General features: G+C 46.5%; 5 protein-coding genes across 5 annotated transcripts; 2 read left to right on the top strand and 3 right to left on the bottom strand.

Moving 5' to 3' along the window:
- Positions 1 to 341: 341 nt before the first annotated feature.
- E1B28_002630 (uncharacterized protein) lies at positions 342 to 882 on the bottom strand (the record flags this gene model as incomplete). Its single annotated transcript, XM_043159560.1, has 2 exons — positions 342 to 803; positions 853 to 882. 2 exons carry the CDS (start codon positions 880 to 882, stop codon positions 342 to 344), a joined length of 492 nt encoding a protein of 163 aa, XP_043003163.1.
- Positions 883 to 1,359: 477 nt separating this feature from the next.
- E1B28_002629 (uncharacterized protein) lies at positions 1,360 to 2,123 on the bottom strand (the record flags this gene model as incomplete). The annotated part of the gene is made up of 3 exons (XM_043159559.1): positions 1,360 to 1,521; positions 1,572 to 1,664; positions 1,713 to 2,123. The coding sequence occupies 3 exons, from the start codon at positions 2,121 to 2,123 to the stop codon at positions 1,360 to 1,362; spliced, it is 666 nt and encodes a 221-aa protein (XP_043003162.1).
- A 356-nt stretch (positions 2,124 to 2,479) lies between these two features.
- Positions 2,480 to 3,662, top strand: E1B28_002628 (uncharacterized protein; the record flags this gene model as incomplete). Its single annotated transcript, XM_043159558.1, has 5 exons — positions 2,480 to 2,606; positions 2,664 to 2,854; positions 2,908 to 3,170; positions 3,222 to 3,278; positions 3,326 to 3,662. The coding sequence occupies 5 exons, from the start codon at positions 2,480 to 2,482 to the stop codon at positions 3,660 to 3,662; spliced, it is 975 nt and encodes a 324-aa protein (XP_043003161.1).
- A 948-nt stretch (positions 3,663 to 4,610) lies between these two features.
- On the top strand, positions 4,611 to 6,484 carry E1B28_002627 (uncharacterized protein; the record flags this gene model as incomplete). The annotated part of the gene is made up of 2 exons (XM_043159557.1): positions 4,611 to 5,502; positions 5,565 to 6,484. The coding sequence occupies 2 exons, from the start codon at positions 4,611 to 4,613 to the stop codon at positions 6,482 to 6,484; spliced, it is 1,812 nt and encodes a 603-aa protein (XP_043003160.1).
- Positions 6,485 to 13,608: 7,124 nt separating this feature from the next.
- Positions 13,609 to 14,071, bottom strand: E1B28_002626 (uncharacterized protein; the record flags this gene model as incomplete). Its single annotated transcript, XM_043159556.1, has 2 exons — positions 13,609 to 13,862; positions 13,912 to 14,071. 2 exons carry the CDS (start codon positions 14,069 to 14,071, stop codon positions 13,609 to 13,611), a joined length of 414 nt encoding a protein of 137 aa, XP_043003159.1.
- Positions 14,072 to 23,342: the final 9,271 nt, after the last annotated feature.

The raw sequence follows: 23,342 nt of genomic DNA, 5'->3' as shown, positions 1-23,342 counted from the left end.
TGTTACTTAAAGGATACAAGAACATACCTGGGTTACTACATGACCCTTTCCCCCCATATGTGACCCTTTTCCCTGTATGAAAAGACAATAACAATAAACGCTAGCTGACTCGGATATCGAGATGCTAGAAATGTCCGGAGACGTTCGCCTGAGGCATCCAGCCCTCTGAGAACGCCGGCTCCATTGAAACTTCTTGTCTGTTAACAATTTCGATCATCTATGGACATCCGTCCGTTTTTACGTCCAATGACAGTAGCGTCGATGATTTCATTAAGTGTATATGGTGTAAAACTAGCGAAGAGTAGTAATGAGGAGTCTACTGTATAGGCGGATAACACGTTTTAGCTGGCGTCCACGACGGGCTTGGAACCAGGCAAGATGAGGCGCAAACCTAATTTGAAAGACTGTGAATGACGGTATAGTTCTGAGAAGCAAAACTCGAACTTTGTGGCGACGATGCGAGCTTTCCTGTGGTCCCCTTTTCTCAGATTAATCACGTTGGAGGGGTTCTGAATTCCGAGCCGCATAACGATGATGTCGCCTTGAATGGATAGGCAACCATTACGCGGGAGTCGTTTGTGCCTCTGAAAGAGGACTCGAAATCTTGTGCCTTTGTACACGACTTCGCAGTTGTGAACATACGGTTGTGGAATCGGCCAACGCTCGAAACAGTGCTCCACCAGGGGCATGCGATTAGCGTCGTGTTGCGTCGGTGCTTTCGCTGCAACAGTTGCTACATTGATAGCACGAGTCCTGTCCGACGTCGAGATTCTCATGGCTCTGATCGTGAATGTCATAGATGCCTAGGTTTAAATCAGAAAAAATTCAGACCAAGAAAAAAAGTAGACTCACGTCCTGCAAATGGTAAATTGTTCTGGTCATTGTTGTACAGTAAAGGAATGGAGGAGCAGCCAGCTGCAAGCAAATTTCATGAAGGCTGGAAAATTTGGCTAGTTTTAAGCGGACAGATGACAATAAGAGTTCTGTATCCATTTGGGGACGGAGTCGGTACAGCTTCCTGTGACTCCAGTTGGATGCGTTTGACCCTTGGACGCCTTGACTTGGAAGGAGTGGATGGAAAGGGAAAGCTGTCAAACTTGTGGGGCCATAGCACAATAAGATTCTAGAGAATTTCTCAGCACCTATTGCCACTTGGAGGTGTAGGGACAGGACTGTTCCAAAGAATACATTCGCTTCTGAACGCAATCCGACGCGGTGACACTTTCAGCATGATCAGCATTTGGAAAGGTCTTATGATTAGGTGAAGTTTTATTGTTTGTGACATCTCGTTCAGGGCTTATAGTGACTTCATAATGATTGGAGATACTTTGGAAATGGGTAAAGATCGTGTGGTTCTACTCAAGCATCCGCGTGCGAAGTTGAAGCCTTCGAGGCTTTCGCTTGCACCCGCTTTGTTCGCTTCGCTGTGGTATCCTTCATACTTTTAAGCTGGTCCCTGAGTAGAATTGTTGCACCCCAATTATTCTCGTGCTCTTTGAAGATAGGCAACGCGTCTTCGATCTAGTAAATACATTAATGGATATTCTGAGCGTACAGAACGAGTGACATACGGCTTTGATCGCCTTTCCATGAGCGGTCTTATCTTGCTCACTAAGACTTTTCGTGAAATCGAGATTGGCTCGGATAGCCGCCTTTGCTATCTCCTAGAGGAAAGGGTCAGCGTTAAAAAAAAAGGCCAGAAGACGACATACACGGTACTCTGCTTGCTGAGCTTCATGCCATCCAGCATTATTAACTGACATGATCCGTGGTGGACGAATCTTTACAGTTTCTGCTCGACTTGTTTCGGGCTGTGACGGATCGATTGGGGTTAACGGAGAATCAGGTACGCTCTCAGTCGAGGCAGGCGGCGAGGTGGTACTTCTGTCAACAGCTGCGGGTATGGAAATGGGTGGGGGCCGATCGTTTGGACTGGCGCGTCTAGCTTCAGCATAAGGGTGGAACCTGATTTTCGCGGGTAGAGTTCGATGCACCGGAAGTGGAGGTGAAGGAATCCTGGTGATGGGAGTAGCATACAAGGGGATCACAATAGGACGAGGTGCAAGCCTTCGAGGCGCGTACGTGCGGTATGGTTTGGAAAACTTTGGCGTAGGAAAAGACATTATTCGTGACTGTCGTTTGTAGATGCGCCGGCGCAGGAGGGAGTAGGAAGAAAGGTGAAGAAAGGTGTACTTTCTTGACGAAGGTGACGCAGGGAATTTGTAAGTCAATTCCAAAAGGGGTAGTCGGGCTAGATAACAAAAAAATGTTCGGATATGGCTTGACGCATGGAAGCGTTTCACATGGAGGGCCGCCAAGAGAGAGAAAAAAACAATAACAAATTACTTGACACGACCTTGTGTAGAGAGCGAAAGGCATCGATAGCGAGTGAATTAAAAAAAAAGAACAATAGTGCAGCTCTTGACGCGCCCTTCATATAGAGACGGTAAATGCAATGAACGCCTAACCATTATCTGGAATGCCTTCAGACATCGTCACTGGCAGTGAGAACGGCAAATTTGCCTTGCGTGGCCTCCTACAAGGTCATAGAGGTCCAGTTGCGGCTGTAGCTGCTCATCCTTTGGGGATGTATGTTGCCTCTGGTGGTGAGTAATTCCTCTTCCGCTAGGCGTGTACATCTTTAATTGAAGCTGTGGATGTAGGAAAACAAGGAACTCTCATTTGGGACTTGCAAACGCACGAACTGTTGGTGTCTCCAAGCAGAGCAGCTAATCGAGGTGCCACGCTCGCCATTGCTTGGATAACGCGTCTGGACGATCCAGATGAGGGAGTTGCCTTTGGAACAGCTCAGGGTTACCTGTGCGTTTGGAAAAGAACAAGGGGAGAGACAAGCGTAAGTAATAGTATCTCAGAGTGCTCTGATAGAAAAACTAACCTTCATCCCAGTTTAGGGAAGTTTTTTGCGATGAACTAGCCGGCGGTGTGGACGGCCAGGAGATTTCCGCCATCGCATACGACACGAAGGCCAACCAGCTGGCCATTGTTCATCGGTCAGAAGTGATCCATAGATTTGTCCTCGATGGTCAAATGCGGCCAACGAGAGTTGTGTCCGTGAAGATCACGGCCCATTATCCACAGGCGGTCGCTTTCGGGCACACAGGAGCGCTAGGTCCTGAGATCTGGAGTTTCGGTCGAGACGATGGTGATATGTGAGTGCATGAGAACACGTTACACTTGAGATTACTCACCAGTGCTCACAGTCACGTCCTGGACGAGGGGGGCAAAATCATCAAAACAAAATCCACAGGAGTCATTATGTGAGCAACCAGGTTAATCGACTGCAACATTGGCTGATGATTTTCAGGGGACATGCGGCCGTCAACGTAAATGAGGATGTCTTCATCATGGACGACGTGGTGCAAGGAGTGGCACTCTACAAATTCTCAGATACAGAAAGGATAAAGACCTTCCCAGTTCCAGCAGGAGAGCGGCGGTCAAGAAACGTATGCTTCTTGAGTGACGCAAGCATCATCATCACAGGAAGTCACCATGGTAGGCTCTATGCCTTCGAGAGACGTACGGGGGACATCTATGATGTAATTTACATCGGTGTAGAGGACTGGATTCAAAGTGTAACGGTAAGCGATAGCTTTGAAAACGGTCTACCGATGTTGACTATCAAAGCCAGACCGTGGACATAGAAGGGGTTTCGGTAGTCATCGCAGGGAGGTCCGGTGATAACACTGGGAAGACAGATCTGCAGGTATGGGAGAGGGTGAAAAGAGGCACCTCACCAGATGCAGAACGGTATTCGAGATGCTTTTGAACGTCTTGGGACGAAATTGATCCTTGAAGTTGGTGGAGGTTCTAAAAAGCCTCGAGATCTCGAATGATATACCAAGAACGAATCTTAGGCATAATAGGAAGCACTGAGAAGCAGATTCTGCAGTGCACCGAACATCCGAAACGGTATTCGAGATGCTTTCAGTGTCTTGAGACGGAATTGATCATGACTCTTTGAAGTTGTGGAGGCGCAGAAGAAAATGATTACCAAGAGATGCAAATAGGAAGCAACAATAAACGCACTGCGTCACAGCACTGTCACAGCGTCAACAGCGTCAGTACAATTCTCTCGCCACGCCGGGTACACATAGCCTGCTTCTGTGCAGCTATCGTCTGTGACTTGCTTCGAGCAATCACTCTTTGGGCACTTGATTTCGCCTCAGTGCACCTACTCCTTCACATTCGAACCCACCAACTCAACACTCACAATTTGATCGTCACCCCAGCCAGGTTCGCCTTTTCTGCTAATGTTGAGCTTAGGATCTCGCTGAATCTGCTTGAATGTCTCTATTTTAGCCTAACATCCTGTCCCGCTTCCAGTTCTCCACGCCGCTACCGATGAATCCTCCCCCGAAACCTTTGTTTTCCCTGCAGGAAATCACCCGGAACCCATAAGTATTGACGACGTTTGCGAGACCTGATAAGCGTGCGTATTTGGCCGCTCGTTTCTCTTTGAATGCTTACATGGTCGTATAGCCTTGAAATCCTTTGACGGTCTTTGTGGAAACCACGTTGGAGAAGTTTTGGTCACTTCACCGAACACGAAAGTGCTCTACCACCCCCCACTGAACGAATGTCGTGTCCGGATGAGAAAGGACAGACACTTTGGCCGCGACGACCCTATCCTATTTCCTCAACCATTCGTTCCTGCAGCTGCCCACCTAGCAGTCGTCCGTGTCCCCTCGCTCACGGGCCCATTCACCATTGCTTGGCTCGTACCCAGCGAAAACGACTTCAAGCCCAGTGACGATACTTTTTGTGCTGGTTTTGGAGTCTTCGACACAAGGACACGTTCACACCTGGTGAAGTTGGCCGAGACAGTCGTCAAAGATCTTCCAGCAAATCATCAAGAAGATTATTATATGAAGAACAACTTGGAACAGCTCCGCCGATTATTGGATCGTTTGCAACTAGCTGCACCGAAGGAGGAGGTTTTTCTTCGATTTAGATGCGCTCAGCGTCATCTTCTGGAGCTTGACGCACGCAGCAGATGGGTGACCAAATATCGGGCGAAGTTTGGAATGGCGAGGGAGCTTGGTCAGGAACATACAGTGTTGGCGGACGAGAATCTGATGGGTGCTTTTACCGACAATCTCGACGATCTGGAGAACCTCTTCCAGAGCCACATACCAGTATACTATGTTCGCCCTCTCTCGCGTGCTGGTGAGGCCAGGGTCGACCGATTGGAAGACTTCATCCTGCCACTCGCAGATGGTTCCATTCAGCTCCACACCGGTTTCATCGTCGACATGGCCGATGCAACCCCATCTCATCGTGTGGTCTTTACTGGGCTTGCGCGAAACCCCGAAAGATACATCACAATGGCCAACTATGTATCCGCGCTTTTCGAGTACCCCTCTGTATTGGGAACCACACAACCACGAAGCTCAACGTCAATTCAGAGAGCAAGCTTGCCCCTCACTCCATCTATGCCAATACGTCGATCGTTCCAAGCGTCTCGTGGACGACCCACTCCTTGTAAGCTGCCCATATCTAATTTTTTTAAATTCGTACCCACCACTCAGTATATTCTTGCACAGACCCTAAAGGTAAAGCAGCTAACGGGAAGCACCCCCAAAATATTACCCACAACACGTTCATCATACCCTCCAGCCCTCTTGTGCCACTGGCCATCGAAGCCTGGAAGGCTTCATTGGAACACCTTTCTGGTCATAATCAGTCACTCCCAGCACCAGAGGGTGCAAATCGAGGTTATGCTCTTCCACCTCCCGATCTCTTCATCACCTCAGGGAATGAAACAGTCACTGTAACACTTTTCCGTAACTGGCTCAAACTCAGGAATATTTTCATTTATCGTCTATCTTCGAGTCTGGACCGATTTTCAAAGAAGCAATGGAGGCAAATGCTAACATTTGACGACGACAAAGATATTCGTTCAGATACTCGCACTGGTCAACAACGGCTCGAAATGCAGAAGGTGTTGAAGGATATAATGGGCAAAGCCGAGTTTCGCCCTGAAAGGTTCTCATCGGCGCCCGTCATTTGGAGAGGCGGAACTGTGGACAGAACCAAATTGCCCCCTCAAAAGATTGCCCAAGAGATTCTATGGGAGTTGTACGAACTCAATTTCTGTCAAGACTTAGTGGCTTTGGATGATCGTATGGACGAAAGCGGAATGTCGACAAGGGATCGTTCTACTGTTCTTGAAGCATGTTGGATCGGGAGCAGGGATTATGCGGAGCTGTCGAAAGCGAACCGAGGACTTCATTCAACTGAACCCGTGGAGCGAATGAAGGCCTTGAAGGGTCTCCATACACTCATGAGCACTTGGTCTGGGTCGAAGCCTACTGTTCTGTTGGATCAGTTTCCTGAGGACTCTGGTAGCCATAACCTTGGGTCGCGGCTTGACTACATCGAGAGGGAGTTAGCGTATCACTACACGAGTTCTTTCCTACAGGCATTCGGTCGCGCTGCGTCTATCCCTTTTCGGCTGTCTTAGTTGTTTTTGTATTCATCTTGTCCACTGTATTTTAGTTTATCTTGACGCGCATGTATAGCAATCTTTTTATTCTTGTATCCACCCGACGCTCTGATATCTCAGTAACAATAAGGTGCTGCAACCCTTTTTTTTTGTCAATGAATGTAAAATCACGTGAAGCGGGCGTTGTCACGTTGACGCTACCCTAAGGCTATAATAACGACGCAACCGCCCACTTTTCTCCCTCCTCCCACGATGTCTACCACCACGCAGTTCGAATCCGTTTCGACTGCATCGTAAAGTCAGAACGAATCCGTTTCGTCTGACGCTCAAGTAGTGAGAATCTGTTTCTACTACATTTTTCATTCCGTCCCAGGGTCCTGATGTTGAGGACATTTCCTAATGTATGTGTTTCAAAGACCTCCAACGGCGCTGAGAGCTTCTACCACTTAGATTCAGCAATATCAGCAAGAAACTCTTTCCTGACGTGATGGAGGGATTTTGGTTCAGTCAGTAAGTTTGTGAGGTTCAAGTGGTTTTAACCTCGCTGACCTTATCTGTCAGAACAACGATAAGCAAGCTTTTACTTGGCTCGAGTTTGGCTCGACTATGTATGGTATCGGTTCGATTTCGTTCGACCGATCATTTTTTAAATCACCTTGTATTGGAAGACCTTGTATTGAGGGACTAGCCCTAGCACTAGCGAGCCAAGCCTCCTTGTACTAGACCTTATATTCCTTTTCTCCGATGGGCTGAAAGTGTTTCCTCGTTATAAAACCGAACCGAATCTTCCCAACTCTCCTACATCCAACATGCTAGAGGCGCTCTACCGAGTGATGCAATCCTACGCCGCCCTCCCTGGGTCGTCAACCGGTACAGAAGACCTGTCCCGTTCTCATACGAATGACACGGTATGTCGTTGCTCCATCTATACTGTTCTCATTCTGAGAGTTGTAGTTCAGTCTGCTTCAGTCCTAGTCTCAGAAGTGACAACCCAAATGGAGTCTCTCAACCTGCAAAAACCAGCCCAGACCACTATGGTACAACCTACACCTCCATTCCCTTCTGTGGCTACATTAACACGACAAATTGACTCCCTGCAACTTCGAGAGCCTCACGTCATTCCTGGAGCATTTCTTCCCGCACCGGCTGACGAAAATTCGGGGGTAAATGTATATGACACTGTAAGTATCGAGTTTGTGAGGTTCGACACATGCTGACTCCCCTTCAGCACTCTGAAACTACAGGATCAGCCCACAACACTTTGGAAACCTATCTCACCGCGGCCATGTTGAACGCCTCTCCCAATGATTGCACATCCCATAACAGAATGTTTTCTTCTTCGTCCCACTTCTACCAGCAAAGCGTCTCTTCCTTTCCCGACTCCTTGAAACCACTAGACGTGACCGTTGCTGCCGAAGTGCTAGAAGCTGTGGCAATGGCAAAGAATTCGCCTAAAGCGGTGCCTTCATCCCGACCTGGTCACCAGTTTGGTCGTTCCCCCCATTATTCCCATACAAAACGGTCTCCCTTGCCTCCTTCACCTCCCTCATCACCATCCTCACCCCACTTCAGGACTGGGAAAACTGAAGGAGACGCGATAAAAGATCTGAAACTCATACGCGAGCAATTGAAGCACCACGAACTTCAAGCTTTTGGCGATGACTTCTCATCATTGACCATCGACTCTCAGCATACGACACTGGATGCAGCAATCAATTTTGCAAGAGGAAGCCTGGCTTGCGCAGACAGTCTCCTTCTCAACGCCAAGCGACGAGGACGCCAGAACCCCCTTAGGCGCGTCGATAGCCGGAGCCAAGTAGAGAAAGAATGCGAGGACGTATCAGAGCTTTTGAGGAAGATGATTCTTAGGATCAGCACTCTCCAGGCCCTGCTGCCAAAGTCAGGACGACCATTGTTTGTGAACGCGGGTAAGTATCTGTTGGTTCGCATTTCTCCCGTTGACTAATCACGGAATCAGACCACCTTTACGACAACAGTCTCTCTACGATGGATCAAGTCAATCAAGTCATGATCCTGCTTGCCGTGATCTGCAATCTGGTCGTCGGTCTTTCCATAGTTCAGACCAATTTCTTGATTGGTGTTACGCCCATACTGGTTCGGCTCGGAATGTCGACTAATGGCTCTAACGGAAGTCGATGGGATGCTTCATTCACCCCCTCCCAGAAGTCGATCCTCGAACGTGCTCCCAGCTCTTTGAACGAAGCTCTTAAGATGTTGGATGTAGAGGGCGACTTCCTCTTATACGCGACATGTCCGGTCTGCTCATTTACAAACGAGGCACGTTCTTCAGGGAAGAAGGGCGAGTACGTTCTCCCACAAACCTGCGAAAATGATGTCGTTGGGGAGAGCGGCCTCTACAAATGTGGTTCTCAACTCCTAAAAGCCAGAGCCGATGGCAGAAAGCAACCCATCAAACCCTACTACGTCCCTTCACTTCCTGATTATATCGCCCGTTGTCTCGCAGATTCCACTTACTTGGAACAGTCTATCAGTGCTACTGATACCGCCTGGGCAGCCATACAATGTGGTGACCGTCAAACTCACATCCACGACGTTTTTGATGCAGAATTTGCTCAAGGCTTCAAAGGACCTGACGGTAAACTCTTCGTCGATCGAGGAAATAAAATCCATTTAGACTTCTCTATTCACGTTGACTTTCTCAACGTCAACGGAGTTACAGCTCGTGGGGCCCATGAATCAATCGGCGTTATATCCTGTGCCAATCTCGTGCTCGACCCGTCTATCCGTTACCTTCCCGAATTTCTGTTTATGACCATCATTCCAGGCCCTGTAGAACCGTCCTATGACACCATCGACTTTTATGTTGGTTGTGTAATTGAGCAGTTCGTCACGGCTTGGAAGCCAGGCATTCGAGTGTCAAGGACAGCCGCCCCAGAGTCGCTAGGGTCTGGCGTAGACGTCGAGGCTGGCATCTTTATATCCGTCAATGACTTGCCTGCTGCTCGTAAAGTTTCTGGTCTGCAAGGACCTGCGTCTAGTTTGATATGCAGCGTTTGCCAGCTACAAGGAAGGGATCAGGTCTTTAACACTGACCAGTCGAAGTGGATACCACGGGATGTGGCGGAGCTTCGTCGATGGGCCGTAGTTTGGAAAGACGCGCAGAGTACCAAGGAACGAGAAGATGTTTTCAAAGACCACGGCGTTCGGTGGTCGTCCTTCTGGCTGCTTGAATATTGGGACCCTACTCGAATGCTTGTTGTCGATGCTATGCACGCCGTCCTCGAGGGATTGGTGCATTATCATTGTCGTCACGTTCTCCGTTTGGATGCAGCAGCTCCTGAAGTCAATATTGATAGTTTCAAGATCGCCTATGAGTGGCCGTGGGTCACTTATGTCAACAACGCTGACCCCACCGCACCCAAGTTGAAAGAGAAACAGATTCCGTCAGTCGCCAGGATACACCGCACGCTCTCTTTACCGTTGGAAGGGGACCATTTGACGACATTAGAGCAGGTCTGGAAACGGCTAGACACTCAGGCTCCACTGAAAGCCTTGAGCTATGTGGTGCACACACTCGACTTACCCAAAGATATATCGGTTGTGGACAGGGAAATCAAGAGCCTTTTCTTGAAGCGTGCACAAGAAAAATCAACCTCTAAGGAACAAAAAGCTACGAGGTTTCCTTCAGGGACACCCACCCAAAAATCTCATTTCATTGCGTTGCTCCTCGATTGGGTGAGTTTTGCCTTCTATACATGCAACTCCTTTCTAATGTGTTCCTACTCAGCGATTAAATCAGCCTTGGAAGTGGGAGACACGGCTCACGAGGACAGGCACTCCCAAGACTCTTGCACACATTCAGCATGTGTTACGAGCGACTGTCACCCCTGCATGGCTGAATTCTGTACCAAAGAACTACGGAGAAGTGAAAGCAGGAAGTATCAAGGCAGATGAATGGCGTACGCTCAGCTCTGTATATCTCCCGATCGCCCTTATCATCCTTTGGGGTGACGACGATGGATGCGTGCCTCCTTGTGATGATACTGACGCTGGCCGTCTCTTACGGGTTCTTGACCATACAATGGCCCTCTTCCAAGCAACGATCATCTGCTGCAGACATACCACGTCTGTTTCTCGCGCTACAGACTTACGTCAGTATTTGAACAACTGGGTTCGAGACTTGAGAACTATACATCCCCATACTTATGACGCTGAATCGCGGACCAATATCCATGTCGCTGGGCATATCCCTGATTTTTTGTTGTCGTTCGGTCCCGTCAGCTCGTGGTGGTGTTTCCCTTTTGAACGATTGGTTGGAACGTTGCAGAAAGTCAATACGAACGATCATATTGGTGGTGAGTGTCAAAAGGTTCTTGCGCTAGCCAATGGACTCACTTTCTCTGACTGCAGGTGTTGCTGAGTTCACAATATTGAAAACCATGGCTCATACGGCAAACATCCGCCGTTGGCTTTGTCGTGCTGATTGCCCCGAAGCTATTAGACAATTGAAGCGACTATTCGACAAGTGTTTCATACCAGCAAACAGAACTCGTGAACCGCAACCTCTGCGTGAGATGAAAAGCTCGCACCGTTCATACGCTAACTACCATGGCGTTAACTTCTCTCCTCATAAGACACACGAAGGCAACACCAGCATTTTCTACCGGCCTCCATCAGGTTCCTCCATCACGGTTTCTCAATTGGCCGGACAGATTCAATCTATCGAAAACATCCCTCAACCAGGTGGCGGTCAGACTGTTAAGGTCCATGTCCGACCGTATCAGTCGCTGTCAAAAGCTATTTATGACCCTTTTGTTTGCTATCCACACTTGAACGCCAGAAGTTACTCGTCCGAGTTAGAAAGCTTCAAACATACCATCGGGCTGGATGATATTGTTGCCCATGCCGCTCGCTTCGACTATTCAAAAGGGAGGTCTGTCTTCGTCAATCTTTCACGAGATTGATCTTTAGTATCCTCCTCACTCTACTAGATATCTTGTATGTAGTCACTTGAGCTTTAATCGAAATACCATCCTGTCTTTGTTTCTGCTGGCGTTCCCAACTGATGTACTCCCTGCTATTCTCGAGAATTTGATCTTAGCGTGGAAGCGGGCCACAGCCGATCTGACAAAGGGAACTGATCCTTCAAGCGGGCTGTTCTGGACGGACGTCAAGACGTAAGGTTAGTTTCGCACTCAAGCTGGACGAAACCTTTGATTCACTTCCTGTAAACAGGTTAGTGCTAACTCTGTCTACGGTTTCACTGGGTTTTTCCCAATTTCGTCGAGCGTTACCACGTATGGTAGACAGATGGTTGAGAGAACGAAAACAGTGAGTAGTGATGGTATCAAGGGTTGTAGCACATTTTTGACACAAGTAACAGGAAGTAGAGGAGAATACAGTGCAGCTAATGGACCCACCCATAGCGCGACCATTATTTATGATGACACCGACTCAGTGATGGTCCGATTTGAGCCCAAAGATATGGAGATCGTCATGAAGCTAGGTACTGATCTATTCTTCTAAATCCCTCATCCATACTAATTGCCAAGTGTAGGTAGCCAGGCTGCTGACTTGGTCACCGTGAAATTTGTGAAACCAATCAAGCTGGAGTTCGAAAAGGTGTACTTCCCGTCTCGCCGCACTGTCTGTCGAAAGTTCAGCAACGTCCAAATCGGCACGTAAGCCTCACTTACCTCGATTCCTTTAGAGTCCATCTCGTCGTATTCCTCTGGTCTGGCCCAGTAAAGGCCTGCATATCGCTTTTTACCGATCAGAATATAAGTTCCTACGCTCTACGTGGGTAACTCCACCGGTGAACTCATTCGAAAACTCGTGAAATCTGGCCAAGTCGTGAGCGCAACTGTCGTACTCGATGGGCGAATTCTTCAATGATCATCGGTCATTTGAAAGGAAAAGGAAATACGAATGATACAATTGTGCTCTATACACACAGTCCGTTTTCTCATAGCATGCTCTTAATGCCTTGGGCTGATTTTTGGACCGTAGGCGATGGGCCGTCAATCATTGAAGGAAATAGTGAATTCCATCTGTTGTTTCCTCCGCGAAGCCCTTCTGCTTAACCCGCGCTTTACACAGGGCCCATTCTGTTGTTGGCTATGGCAGAAGCTCTCGCCCCTAAGGGATTGGACATTAATGTCGAGTCGGTATCATTCATCCAGGGTTTATAGGTTTTGTAAACTAAACCTTCTCCATGCAGCTTCGAACCGGGCACGTGTCTGGAAAGACCAAGTGTCCTCGATCACACGAAACGCAAAGGCTGTTACATGTTTTGGCGCTATCGAGTGGAAAGATGAAATCCAAATGGGAAGCCTGTTTATCGTTCGCATGGCAAACTTGAGCCTACGTGGAGCATGGCGTGAGTTGTCGCCCAGGTGGTGTCATAAGCAACGCCAATGACATGGTATCTTGAGCTTTTGAATGTCATTCATCGGAATCTTGTGTGGGGTACTCAAGTTCATTAGGAGAAAAACTTGACTCCTGTGGGGCAAACATCCGGGGACGAACCAGGCAGTCATTCCATCAATACTTCAAAGAGCGGTATCAGATATAACAGTAGTGGATGATGGAACATCGGGGTACATGCCTCACAACCCCAGTGGTGAAATTGACATCATGCTTACAAAGCATGCTTGTCATTGTCAGGCTCCCAATCGCCCAGCCTGTTCTATCGCCTGTCGTGTATAGGGGAGGCCAAGAAACTGGAACTTCATGGTTGCTAATTACTCATCGACCTGGCAACCACCTAGTCGTGAGTCGATGCTTGACCACGAGTTATCCCTCAAATTGAGCTTGTGAGAGGACTGGTTTACGAAATGTAGTAAGTTGCGGTTTTTATTACATACAGCAAACATTAACTAAACTACAACAAGTCAAGAAATTACCCTATATCAAGAAAACGAGCGTTTAGGACATTCGCCAGCCTTGGTGGCCATTCTATTGATGATTGGCAAGATCACCGCACTGTAAGAATCGATCCCTTCTATCTGAGCCAGCCGAAAAATTTCGCAATGACGCCTCTTGCAATCCAGACATCGCTCTCGCGGACGCTCGACGCAGATCTTGCTAAGCTCAAGGTGAACCAAACGCTCTAGCATATCGGCAGGCTCTTGAGTTTCGAAAACGAGCAATGCAAGGATCTACTCACCTGTTCGATGGCAATGTTCCACCCATACCGGCTCGTACCAGCTATGGGTTTGTGAAGGGCATTGCGCGTTCCATTGAACCATTCGCCGTTCGTAGTCAAGGGTACGGCCGACCTTGTATATTGCAGTGCCTTCTGCGAGAAGTGGCGAATCGCCCTCGATGCGAAATGTATAAATGCTTCCAGGCGTTTCGACGGGGGAAAGCGATTTCTCCAACGTTATTCTTAACTTCCATTCGATCCTCTGTCCTGCTGAAGGGTGAGTTAGAGCCAAATGAGAAAGCAAAGAGGCCGATACCTTCATCCGTAAGCTTGACATACTCTGAGATGGCCTCCACAACATATGATTCTGACTCAACGACGGAACGCGGACATCGGTAAGGCGATGCAAGACAGGGATGTAGTGGTTCGGACTTGTCCTCCTCAGTGTCTAAAGGGGTAGACATGGTCGCAGGCATGGGGAGAGTTGTTGTGGCCGTTTTTCGTTCGATTATTCAGGAGTATGCGCCAGACGTCGAAGGCCGAGCTTCAACCTCTACAGCACGTTCAGCAGGCTTCAATAGGGACGAGGTGAGTTGGCCGATACGGTTGGTTTGCTGAAGCCCGTGGGTCGCCTGAACACAGAAGAGCTGGAGGGTCAAAGGACGATCGCCAGGAAGGTGATTTTGGGTCTGGAGGGCGTTCAGTAAGGTGTCGAATGCGAGTCGGAGTTGTTGCGAGTCTTGGGTCGACTGGGGAGCTACTATTTGTGTAAAAGCCGGCGGGGTGAGTATGCGGAAGCAGTTTGAAACAGTAGTCAAACGCACCTTGGACGCTCAAAACCGTTGCTTACGCTTTCTATCTTCTTTTCTCAACAGTCTGGGTCCTACGGTCGCGGTTGGACGATATTATGCTGAAATTTCAGGTAAATCTGATATTCAAATGGCTGGAGTGTTACTAACGCTCACCAATAGCCTCAGCACCAGTAACAGGGATGGAGGTAGCTTAGGAAGTGAAGAAGGAGTGGGGAAGAGCAGGGAAAGGGGGTAGGTACCAGGAAGGGAGGTAAGATGACCCAATTTGATTATGTCGTTAGTTCTCGTGCGACGATGATGTCGCTGCTGCTTACATTCAGTGATTTTATCGCTCTATCTATCCACCACTGACGCTGCCATCCTGCTTACTTTCATTGCGTCGTCGTTCAGACTACCAGCCTGTAGTCCACCGTTTGTCCGATATCGTGTCACAGTCGTAACCGCGTGCGAACAGTCACGCTATTGTGACGCTGTTGCGTCAGGGCGCAAACGCCGGAGCGGCCAATCAACTGAGCCGAAAGGGAGAAAATCAGTTACACTTTCAGCTTGAGGGAAAGCCCAGCTGATTTTCTCCCTTTCAGAGCGGTTATCAGCCGAGCCGATGTTCCCGCAATCAGTATAGCTTTCAGGATGACCGATATCAGTATATTCAGTCTACCTGAAATGGGCACTGATTTCCACATAATCAGATCATTTTTCCGCAAAATTGATATTTCATCAATCATTTTTCCTTTCGGGCGACCTGAAACTAGTCCTGATTTGGTAGACATTAATTAACAATTCGAGCGAACTTATTCGGCATGTATTAAATAACCTTTCAATTATATGTATTTATTACCTGATTTAGCTACAATCAATTGACAAATAAGTCGAGGTTATTTTTTGGTAATTCCGGTGTGTTAGTTCAATTGTTTTACCCCGTGCGGTCGCTGCTCTCACTTTGGTTACAAAGATTGTACGCCAACTTGGGTGCCTAGCGGAAAGACTGGTCACTGCCCCTCATGTGCTCACTGCTTCGCTGGGAAGCAAAAATGTACCTTTTTCGATCCCAACAATACTACAATGGGGTTGAAAAAGCTCGAGGTTGCTTCTAGCAACAACCAATTGTGAGAAGAATAAAGAGATATTCTTGAGAGTGACTACAGCAGGTAGTCTTAGCAGCTAAGAGGTTTCCACTACAGGTGGAAAGATGACCAGAGGCTTCACTACAGGTGAAGGGAGTAGAACTGATAATGATTGAGGTAGACTAGCTACATCTTATATACTGAGTCCAATAGGCAAATATAGATAAGACCGTATGGTCTGTACTGCTGCGGATTGCTGCGCATGACTGTGGTCAACTGCGGAATGATAGTAGTAAGAGGTGTGCATATGGGATGGTGGTAACAATCATAAAGTAGAGATAGAAGAGAAGATGTAATAAATATTCCAACACCAATGTACGTGTTTCGTCCTTTTTAACTGTCAATCTTTTCTAATTCTCCATCTCTAAGTGTTGGCCAAGATCGTTCTATGGCTCCTCCACGAGCTACAAGCGTTCGAGGACCTTTGTATCGCACAGCTGGCCGCATACAAGTCTGCCCTTTCTGTGTGGACTAACATTCAAGAAAGCCAGCGGATGCTACGGATAGCTGGGAGGGACCCTGTGGAAGTTTTCAAAGGTCTTCAGACCGATGAAGACTTTCACATGTCTCCTTCTCAAGTTACCGCTCTCGCCAAAGCCCTTGGTTGGCCCATCTCGGCTCTTGTTGCTGGTGAAGCTGAGGAGGATGTTCCAGCTGTAAGCTTCACTTTCTCTTATCTATAGAACTTTCCAATTCGTATCTGATCTCATTGTTCTAGCCCTCTACTTCTATCGATCCCCCAGTCCCCATAGCTTCTTCTGGAATTTCCGAGAAGGTTAGCGAGGCTGAAGAGGAGGGGGACGATGAAGAGTCTGATGAGTCTTCATCGGGCCCTTCATCTCCTTCTGCTAATACTGTGTCTGCCGTAGCAGAGTCCGCTACAGTCCAGGAGGAGGCTGAGGCTCCTCCAACTCTGAGATCTGTAAGTCAATCTCTCTCAATCTTACAACATATCGTTTATTCATATCGTTTCTAGGATGTGGAGGTCACTGTTAAGGACCTAATCGATGATGAGGCTGAGGAAGCTGTAAGTCCTCCACAGTCTTTGTAGATCACTTCTAATCATTTCTTTCTAGAGTACCGAGGATTCAAGTGACGGGGAAGAGACTAATGAGGAAAAAGCAGAGGATTGGAAAATTTCCACTTCTGACCTTGAAGGTCTTTCTCCCGTAGCTCGGGCCGTTATGGAAAAGCTGGCATGGGAACGACTGGCCTACGAAAAGGCATTTGGCCGTCCATTGTATCGTAAACGGTAAGTCGAAATATTTCTTAGGTATTTCTAGACTTGTCACTAACTCTTTATTAGAAAGTAGTCTTTCTTCTATTTGGACTTGGTGTATCTCAGTGAGCTCAAACTTTGTCCATTTTGGTAGTCATTTCTTGTTGTCTTGTCTTGAATGTATCAATAGCTTACATTTACTGTAGCTTTTTCTTGAATCATCTTGTACTGGACTATAAGTCCTCCTTTCTTGTATTTTTGGTACGTGCTACGGCGCCTAAATTCCTTTTTGTAATATCATTTCATATCTTGTAGTATAATCAAACTTGTTTGATTTGTATACTGTGTGAACTTGTTTGATTTGTATACTGTGTGAACTTGTTTGATTTGTATACTGTGTGAACTTGTTTGATTTGTATACTGTGTGAACTTGTTTGATTTGTATACTGTGTGAACTAAGTTCAAATGAGCTTGACTTGAAATTCTAATTGTTAAGGCCAAGTCTCATCGGCCGTAGCTCACTTATCTCTATGCTCAGAGTTAGATGAATCTATCCGTAGCACATTGTTCAATCATTCCTATCGCTATGCATCTCTCGTGTAGGTTCTCGCTTATAAGTTTTTCTAAGCGATGATTATCTTTTCAGGATCCGTAGGTACACCAGTATGTTCATGTAGGTGTCCAAATCGCAAAACTTGAATCTACGGTCAAATTTTAAGGAACCTACGGTACCTCTCCCCCAAACAAATGAGCAGTCAACTCCTGTTGACTAGATGTTGGATCCAGGAGTCCTTTAGGACCATAAGGTAGAGAAAGTTGTCTACGGCTGGATAGTAGAGCGTAAAAGGTATAAAAGGTTGACCGTAGATAGCCAATTCTTCACTACCCAGCTCAACCAGCCTCAGTAGTAACCAGTTCTCCACTCATACATTCTCACTTCATCTAAAACATGTCCACTCGTAGCGAATTTGTTCCCACCAAAATCTGGGTTGAACGCGCTGCTCCGATCGTTGAACAAGTCAGCCAGCTGCGTCCCTATGCTAACAAGCTGTCTGCCGAGCTGTTCACCAAACAGCTTCTCGATGTTGTGGTATGTTCAGCACCACTCTTTCATCTCTGTTTCATTGTAATGCTTCTGCCGTAGGTTCAGACCAAGCTCCAAAGCTACCAATCTGCCAAAGACGATGTTGCATTCGATCTTTATCGCAACGTCGTCAAGATGGTCACCGCCGACATCAAGCAGTTCTCCCTCGATAAGAGTGTTGACTTTGCAAAGGCCAAATCCTTCTACATCGAGATGTGCGCTGTGCACAACAAGGCTACTGCTATCAAGCGCAAGAATGTAAGCTCTTATTGTATTATTCTTTCTAATTTTTGATATTGACTTCACTGTAGGGAGCTAGCTCTTCTCACAACGAAGCTACTATTGAAATCTCTAACATTGAGGAAGCAAACACTAAAGTAAGCCCTCCAGTTCGTTCTAAAGCTATCTACGGCTCAATCCTATTACCAGAATGAAGACTTCAAGATGAAGGACGCCACCCAAGGTAAAGACCCTATGAAGATTCGCATTTCCAAGAAGAAAGAGGTCCGTAGATCGTGTTATTTGTTTCATATAATCATTTCTAATGTTTCCGTAGATCAAAGCCAAGCCTGCTAAGAAGGCTCGAATCAATAAGGCAGGCGTAGACCTTATGCCCGAATCTGAGGGTGAGTGTCCACCTTGGGACCGTCCTCTCTTTATTCGTGGCCATAGCATCACTTATGACAACTTGTTGGACAGAGGAGAAGAAATGCAGAGAGTCTATGCATCTCTCTGTACTCAAGGTCATAGCCAGCATGCTGGCCCATTTTGGCATGGACTCTCTTTCTGCATCCGACCTCGCTGCCATTCAGACCCTCCTCCATACAGAGGTCAATGCATCGGCCTTTTTAATCCTTCACCAAGGAGTAGCGTACCGGGCAGCATACGAAAAACTTGTCAAGGCAAATCAGCTAGTCCTTTCCCGGCTTGCCCTTTCCACCGAACAGTCAGCTACGTCGACTTCAGCACAGGAGAGGTCTACAAACCAGCCTACTGAGGTGGATGCAGGTGCTCCCATGGAGTCTATTCAGTAGTGTATCTTTCTGTAGATCACTCTTTAACAATGGCTGGCTGTAGCAATAAACGGTGTCTGCTCCTTTCATATTACTGTCATTTCATATACTTGTGCACTAGTTAGATTTTATTAAAATCTAACTGGATTTTTCGGTCCTATATGTTCAGTCAGATCTGAGAAAATCTAACTTTCTTCTTAGCGGACCTAGTAACTCTTACTGGATCATCCATTGGATCCTCAGATTTGCTAGGTAGCTCAATTTCAATATCATTTTCTGCCATAGCTGAGGCATTACCATTCAGCCTCAGGTTTTGAGCCCTGTCAAAGATGTAATCCACTCCAAGTTCATACTCAGTTGGTTCATCTTCATTAGCCATGGCTTCTAACTCATCTTTAGATAGCTGAATTAAATCTTTCATTTCCATAGGAAGGTCAAAGTGGTATCGCGCTGTGTGAGGTAGGATGTGAAAGGCTCCATATTTTCCCCATAGCAATGTTCCATCCATTTCCGCTAAGATATAAGAGCCACCTTTAGTATGTCAAATGACTATTGAAGGCCCAAAGTATCTAGGGAACATTTTCCTGTCCAACATTTTCCTGTCCAACATTTTCCTGTCCAAGTTCTTTTCAATAGTGGTATTCCGTACTTGAACCAAGTCTCCGGGTTCAAAATTTAAGGGTTTTATAGTGTGTATATATTCCTGTTCCTACTTGATCAAGTGTCTACGCTTTTCTTCTGTAATTCTATCTTGCATAGCTGTTACATGCGTTCTGTGTTTAGCCAGAGCTTGTGCTCGAAAGCCAATCAACTCTTCCCGTGATAGAAACCTATTGGGTAGTTTCACTAGCCATGTAGATTCCACAATATCAAGCGGTAGTATAGGTTCCACGCCGGTAACAAAGAAGTAGGGGGAGCAACCTAGGTCTTTCCTAGTTGTTACTCTATCTGCCCACAAAATATGCTTCAAAAACCAGTACCATTTTGCAAGGTCTCCAGCTATGGCTTTCGAAAGCGCGCTCCGTAGATCGAAATGCGCTCTCTCAATCTTTCTGTTTGCTTGAGAATTGTATGGTGAAATCTTAATGCTACGGACACCGTATTTGTCCGTAAGCCACCTTGCCATCGCAATCATTTGTGGTGCATTATCCGTAACAACCTCCTCGGGACAACCCCATCTACTAATGATATCGTCAAAGAACCACTCTGCGAGTATTCTGGCTGTATCACTTTGAATAGCCCTTGCTTCTGACCATCTCGATAGTGCGCATCGTCCATGAACAATCAGTTTACAACTGTTGCTAGCAGGAGTCATACTCAAAACATCTACATGGATCACTTGAAACAGCGAGGGAGTGTGAGTAACCACTGGAGGTATTCTCAAGAGATCGAGCCTTCGATCCTGGCATTCTTGACAGCTACAGACGAACCAATCTATGTCCTTGTCCATATGCGGCCACCAAAATCGTTTCTCCATGATCGACTTAGTCGCAAACATTCCTTTATGTCCTAGATGATCGTGACTTGCTACAAGCATCCACATCCTCTTATCAGGAACTACATACAACCTATGTTGCGTAGAACCATCCGTAGATTGTTTGTACAGTCTCCCATCAGGGTCTAGAAAGAACTTCGATCCCAATGTAATGAAACTGTTCATTTCGTTTTTAGGCAACTCGCGTACAAAATCTGCTTCGGGATCTAGAGGCCACTCTTCAATTTGCGGAACTTTCTCATCGAACTTTTTAATCTCACTCGTATATTCATGCATAGGTTTATATGGATGAGAGTCGTTCCAATTGTCATCTACGGCGGGCGGGACCACTGGTACTTGCTTCAAAAATGCTGAAACATAGTCTGGAGGTTTCTGTAGCGCCCAATTTCTTATCTTATCTACAAAGTTTGCTTCATCTACAGCGGACCGTAAGTCTTCTAAATAGCAAAAGACAGATGTAGCCAACTTTGGTTGTCTCTCAGCTAATGAAACCAAGTAACCTGACCGCGGATCTATATCATTCTTGAATGTATCAATGTCAAAAGGTTCATCCTCGATTCCATCTCCCATTCGAAACTTTACTGGCTGACCATCATCGTCGACCAGGAATTCTTCCCATCCTTCTGGTCTAGGCGTAGATATCCCACCAGGAGGAGGTCTCAAAAGTCCATCTGGACCATGTACAAGTCCTTTAATATGAACTAGTTCAAAATGATAGAGTCTGATCTCTTCAATCCATCAATTAATGCTAGCATTCGGAGCACTATCCGGATTGTTCAACATTCCTTTGATATAGCTGGCGTCCGTTTCTACAGTCAACAGTCTACATCCAAAAGTTTGATACTTCGACGCTCGTAGCGCCATAAGTAACCCGTAGAGCTCCCTTTTAGGTTGTGAGAAGCGAGCTTCTCTCTCATTGAACGTTATAGACCCAAAGTAATTGTAGAACTTCATTTTTGGATTTTTGGTGTCTACTTGGTACAAGTAATAGCCTACACCATGCCAAGACGAATCTACGGCCAAAGTGATACCCGTCGGATTCTTATAGTCAATGGGCCGTAGCACGGGTGCATCATGGATTCCATCTTGAACCTCTCGGACAGCTTCACAAGCTTCCTCGTTCATTTCAAACGGTACAAAAGCTCCAGTGAGCTTATTCAATGGTCTTGTCTTCTTAGCGTAGTCCTTAATGAACATGTGCATTTGTCCTGCAATCCCCAGAAATGATTGAATATCAGTTTTGCTTCTGAAGTTTTTCGGATCCCAAGAGAGAATGATCTCTGCAAACTTCTCTACAGGTTTTTCACCGTTGTAGGACACTCTATGACCTACTACCATTCCTTCAGTGCAACAAATGAAAGCCTTTGGACCTGAAAAGGTACCTCCTGCATACTTCATCCTCTGAACTATTCGATTCACGTTCTGTAAATGCTCCCAAACGAATCTACGGATGCCTTGATTTTCAGGAATCACCTCGTAGCCTCCGTCGGGCAATTCATATCTAGTACTAGGTCCTCATATAGGTACGTCGTCAATGTACGGTCTAGTAACATGAGGAATTTCTTCCTGTAGGATGTATGCTACATCCTCATGAAACAAAGGGACTGAATTAGTCCATCCCATAGGTAGTTTTACTAATCTATAAGGACCAAAGGGCGTTTGGAACATAGTAAAGTCTCTCGATTCTTCGTCGATAAGCCTTTCATCGTATCCAACCCAAATGTCTAACATTCCTATACACGCTCTTCCAGAAAAGCTACTAGCAATCTCAGCTGTTCCAGGCGGAATCCCCGAATGCTGAATTGTGACTGCATTCAATGGTTCTAATGAATGAACCAACCGTAGACTCTTTCCATCTTTCTTTAGTACCATGAACCACTTCGATCGATACGATGACGTAGTGGGTTCGTACACTCCTGCTGCAATTTTGTCCTTCAAAATCTGGCAGACTTCTTCGTAAATCCCAGGTGGAATAGGGATATTACGCTCAACCCAGGGCTTTTGAGGCAACACTGGAAACTTAATCGGCGGGAAGAAATCTGTACGAAATGTTCCACCTTCGTCTGCACTCCAAGCGAATCCTTTCTCTTGGATTTTCATCAGATGGTGTACTAACTTCATTTCTTCGGGCCATAGAAAGCCTTCATTATGATTCTTTTCTATGATTTCCCTACGTTCTTCTGTATACCGTTCTCCTGGACTGAATTCAGGAGGATGCAGCAATAGTACTGGCATCCCTTCAAGCAGATCCCCAGTAATATTCCTAAGAACTCGGAATTCTTCTGGCATCTTAGCCAATTGTGGTCGGACCTTAAGCGCTACTGGCTTGTATTTTCCATAGACCGACTGAACTGTATGTTTTCCAAGCGCCGTAGCACCCTGGGAAACATAGTTCTCACGCTTTATAGACTGCGAGCTACTCAAGAATGTGCTATATGAATTCGTAGGAAGACCTTCTCTTGAAAGCTTTCCTTCTAAGTTGCGTAGAGCAAGCCCCATCTCTTGTACACATGCATCAAGTTCGATAACGTAGGCATTCAGAGAGTCCGTAGATGATAGAATCTCATCTATCGGGGTTTTGGCCGTATAAAGGTCCTTAGGAAAGTTGTCCATAGTTCCGTAGACTTGCAACCATCTTTCCTTATGAAAAGCTAGTTCATTGAACAAAGTCTTTCCATGTTTCTCAGGGTCCTTAGCTAACCTATCCAAATCCAAAGCTATACATTCGTCTCTTTGGTAATGATTTTCGTACATCCTTTGATGATAGTCTACTAGCGTAGATGCTTCATGTAGCATTGTATCAAATGCATTTTCATTTTCAACTGCACCCCCTACAAAACTTCGTAGTCGGAGCAACGGGGGTATCAATCTATTTGGATTTTCTTCGATTTTCGACGCATCAGCGAGATCCTTGAAATTCGTACTAAGCGAATCAACAAGTTCACATAGACTATGGGTATCTTGAGCCTTCAATAGTAAAGCTCTGCTGTCTACGGCGAC

This window comes from Marasmius oreades, chromosome 10 (assembly GCF_018924745.1).
Source record: "Marasmius oreades isolate 03SP1 chromosome 10, whole genome shotgun sequence".
Classification (NCBI taxonomy): Eukaryota; Fungi; Basidiomycota; class Agaricomycetes; order Agaricales; family Marasmiaceae; genus Marasmius; species Marasmius oreades.
The sequence above is the reverse complement of the archived record's forward strand: the minus strand, read 5'-3'. Positions and strand labels throughout refer to the sequence as shown.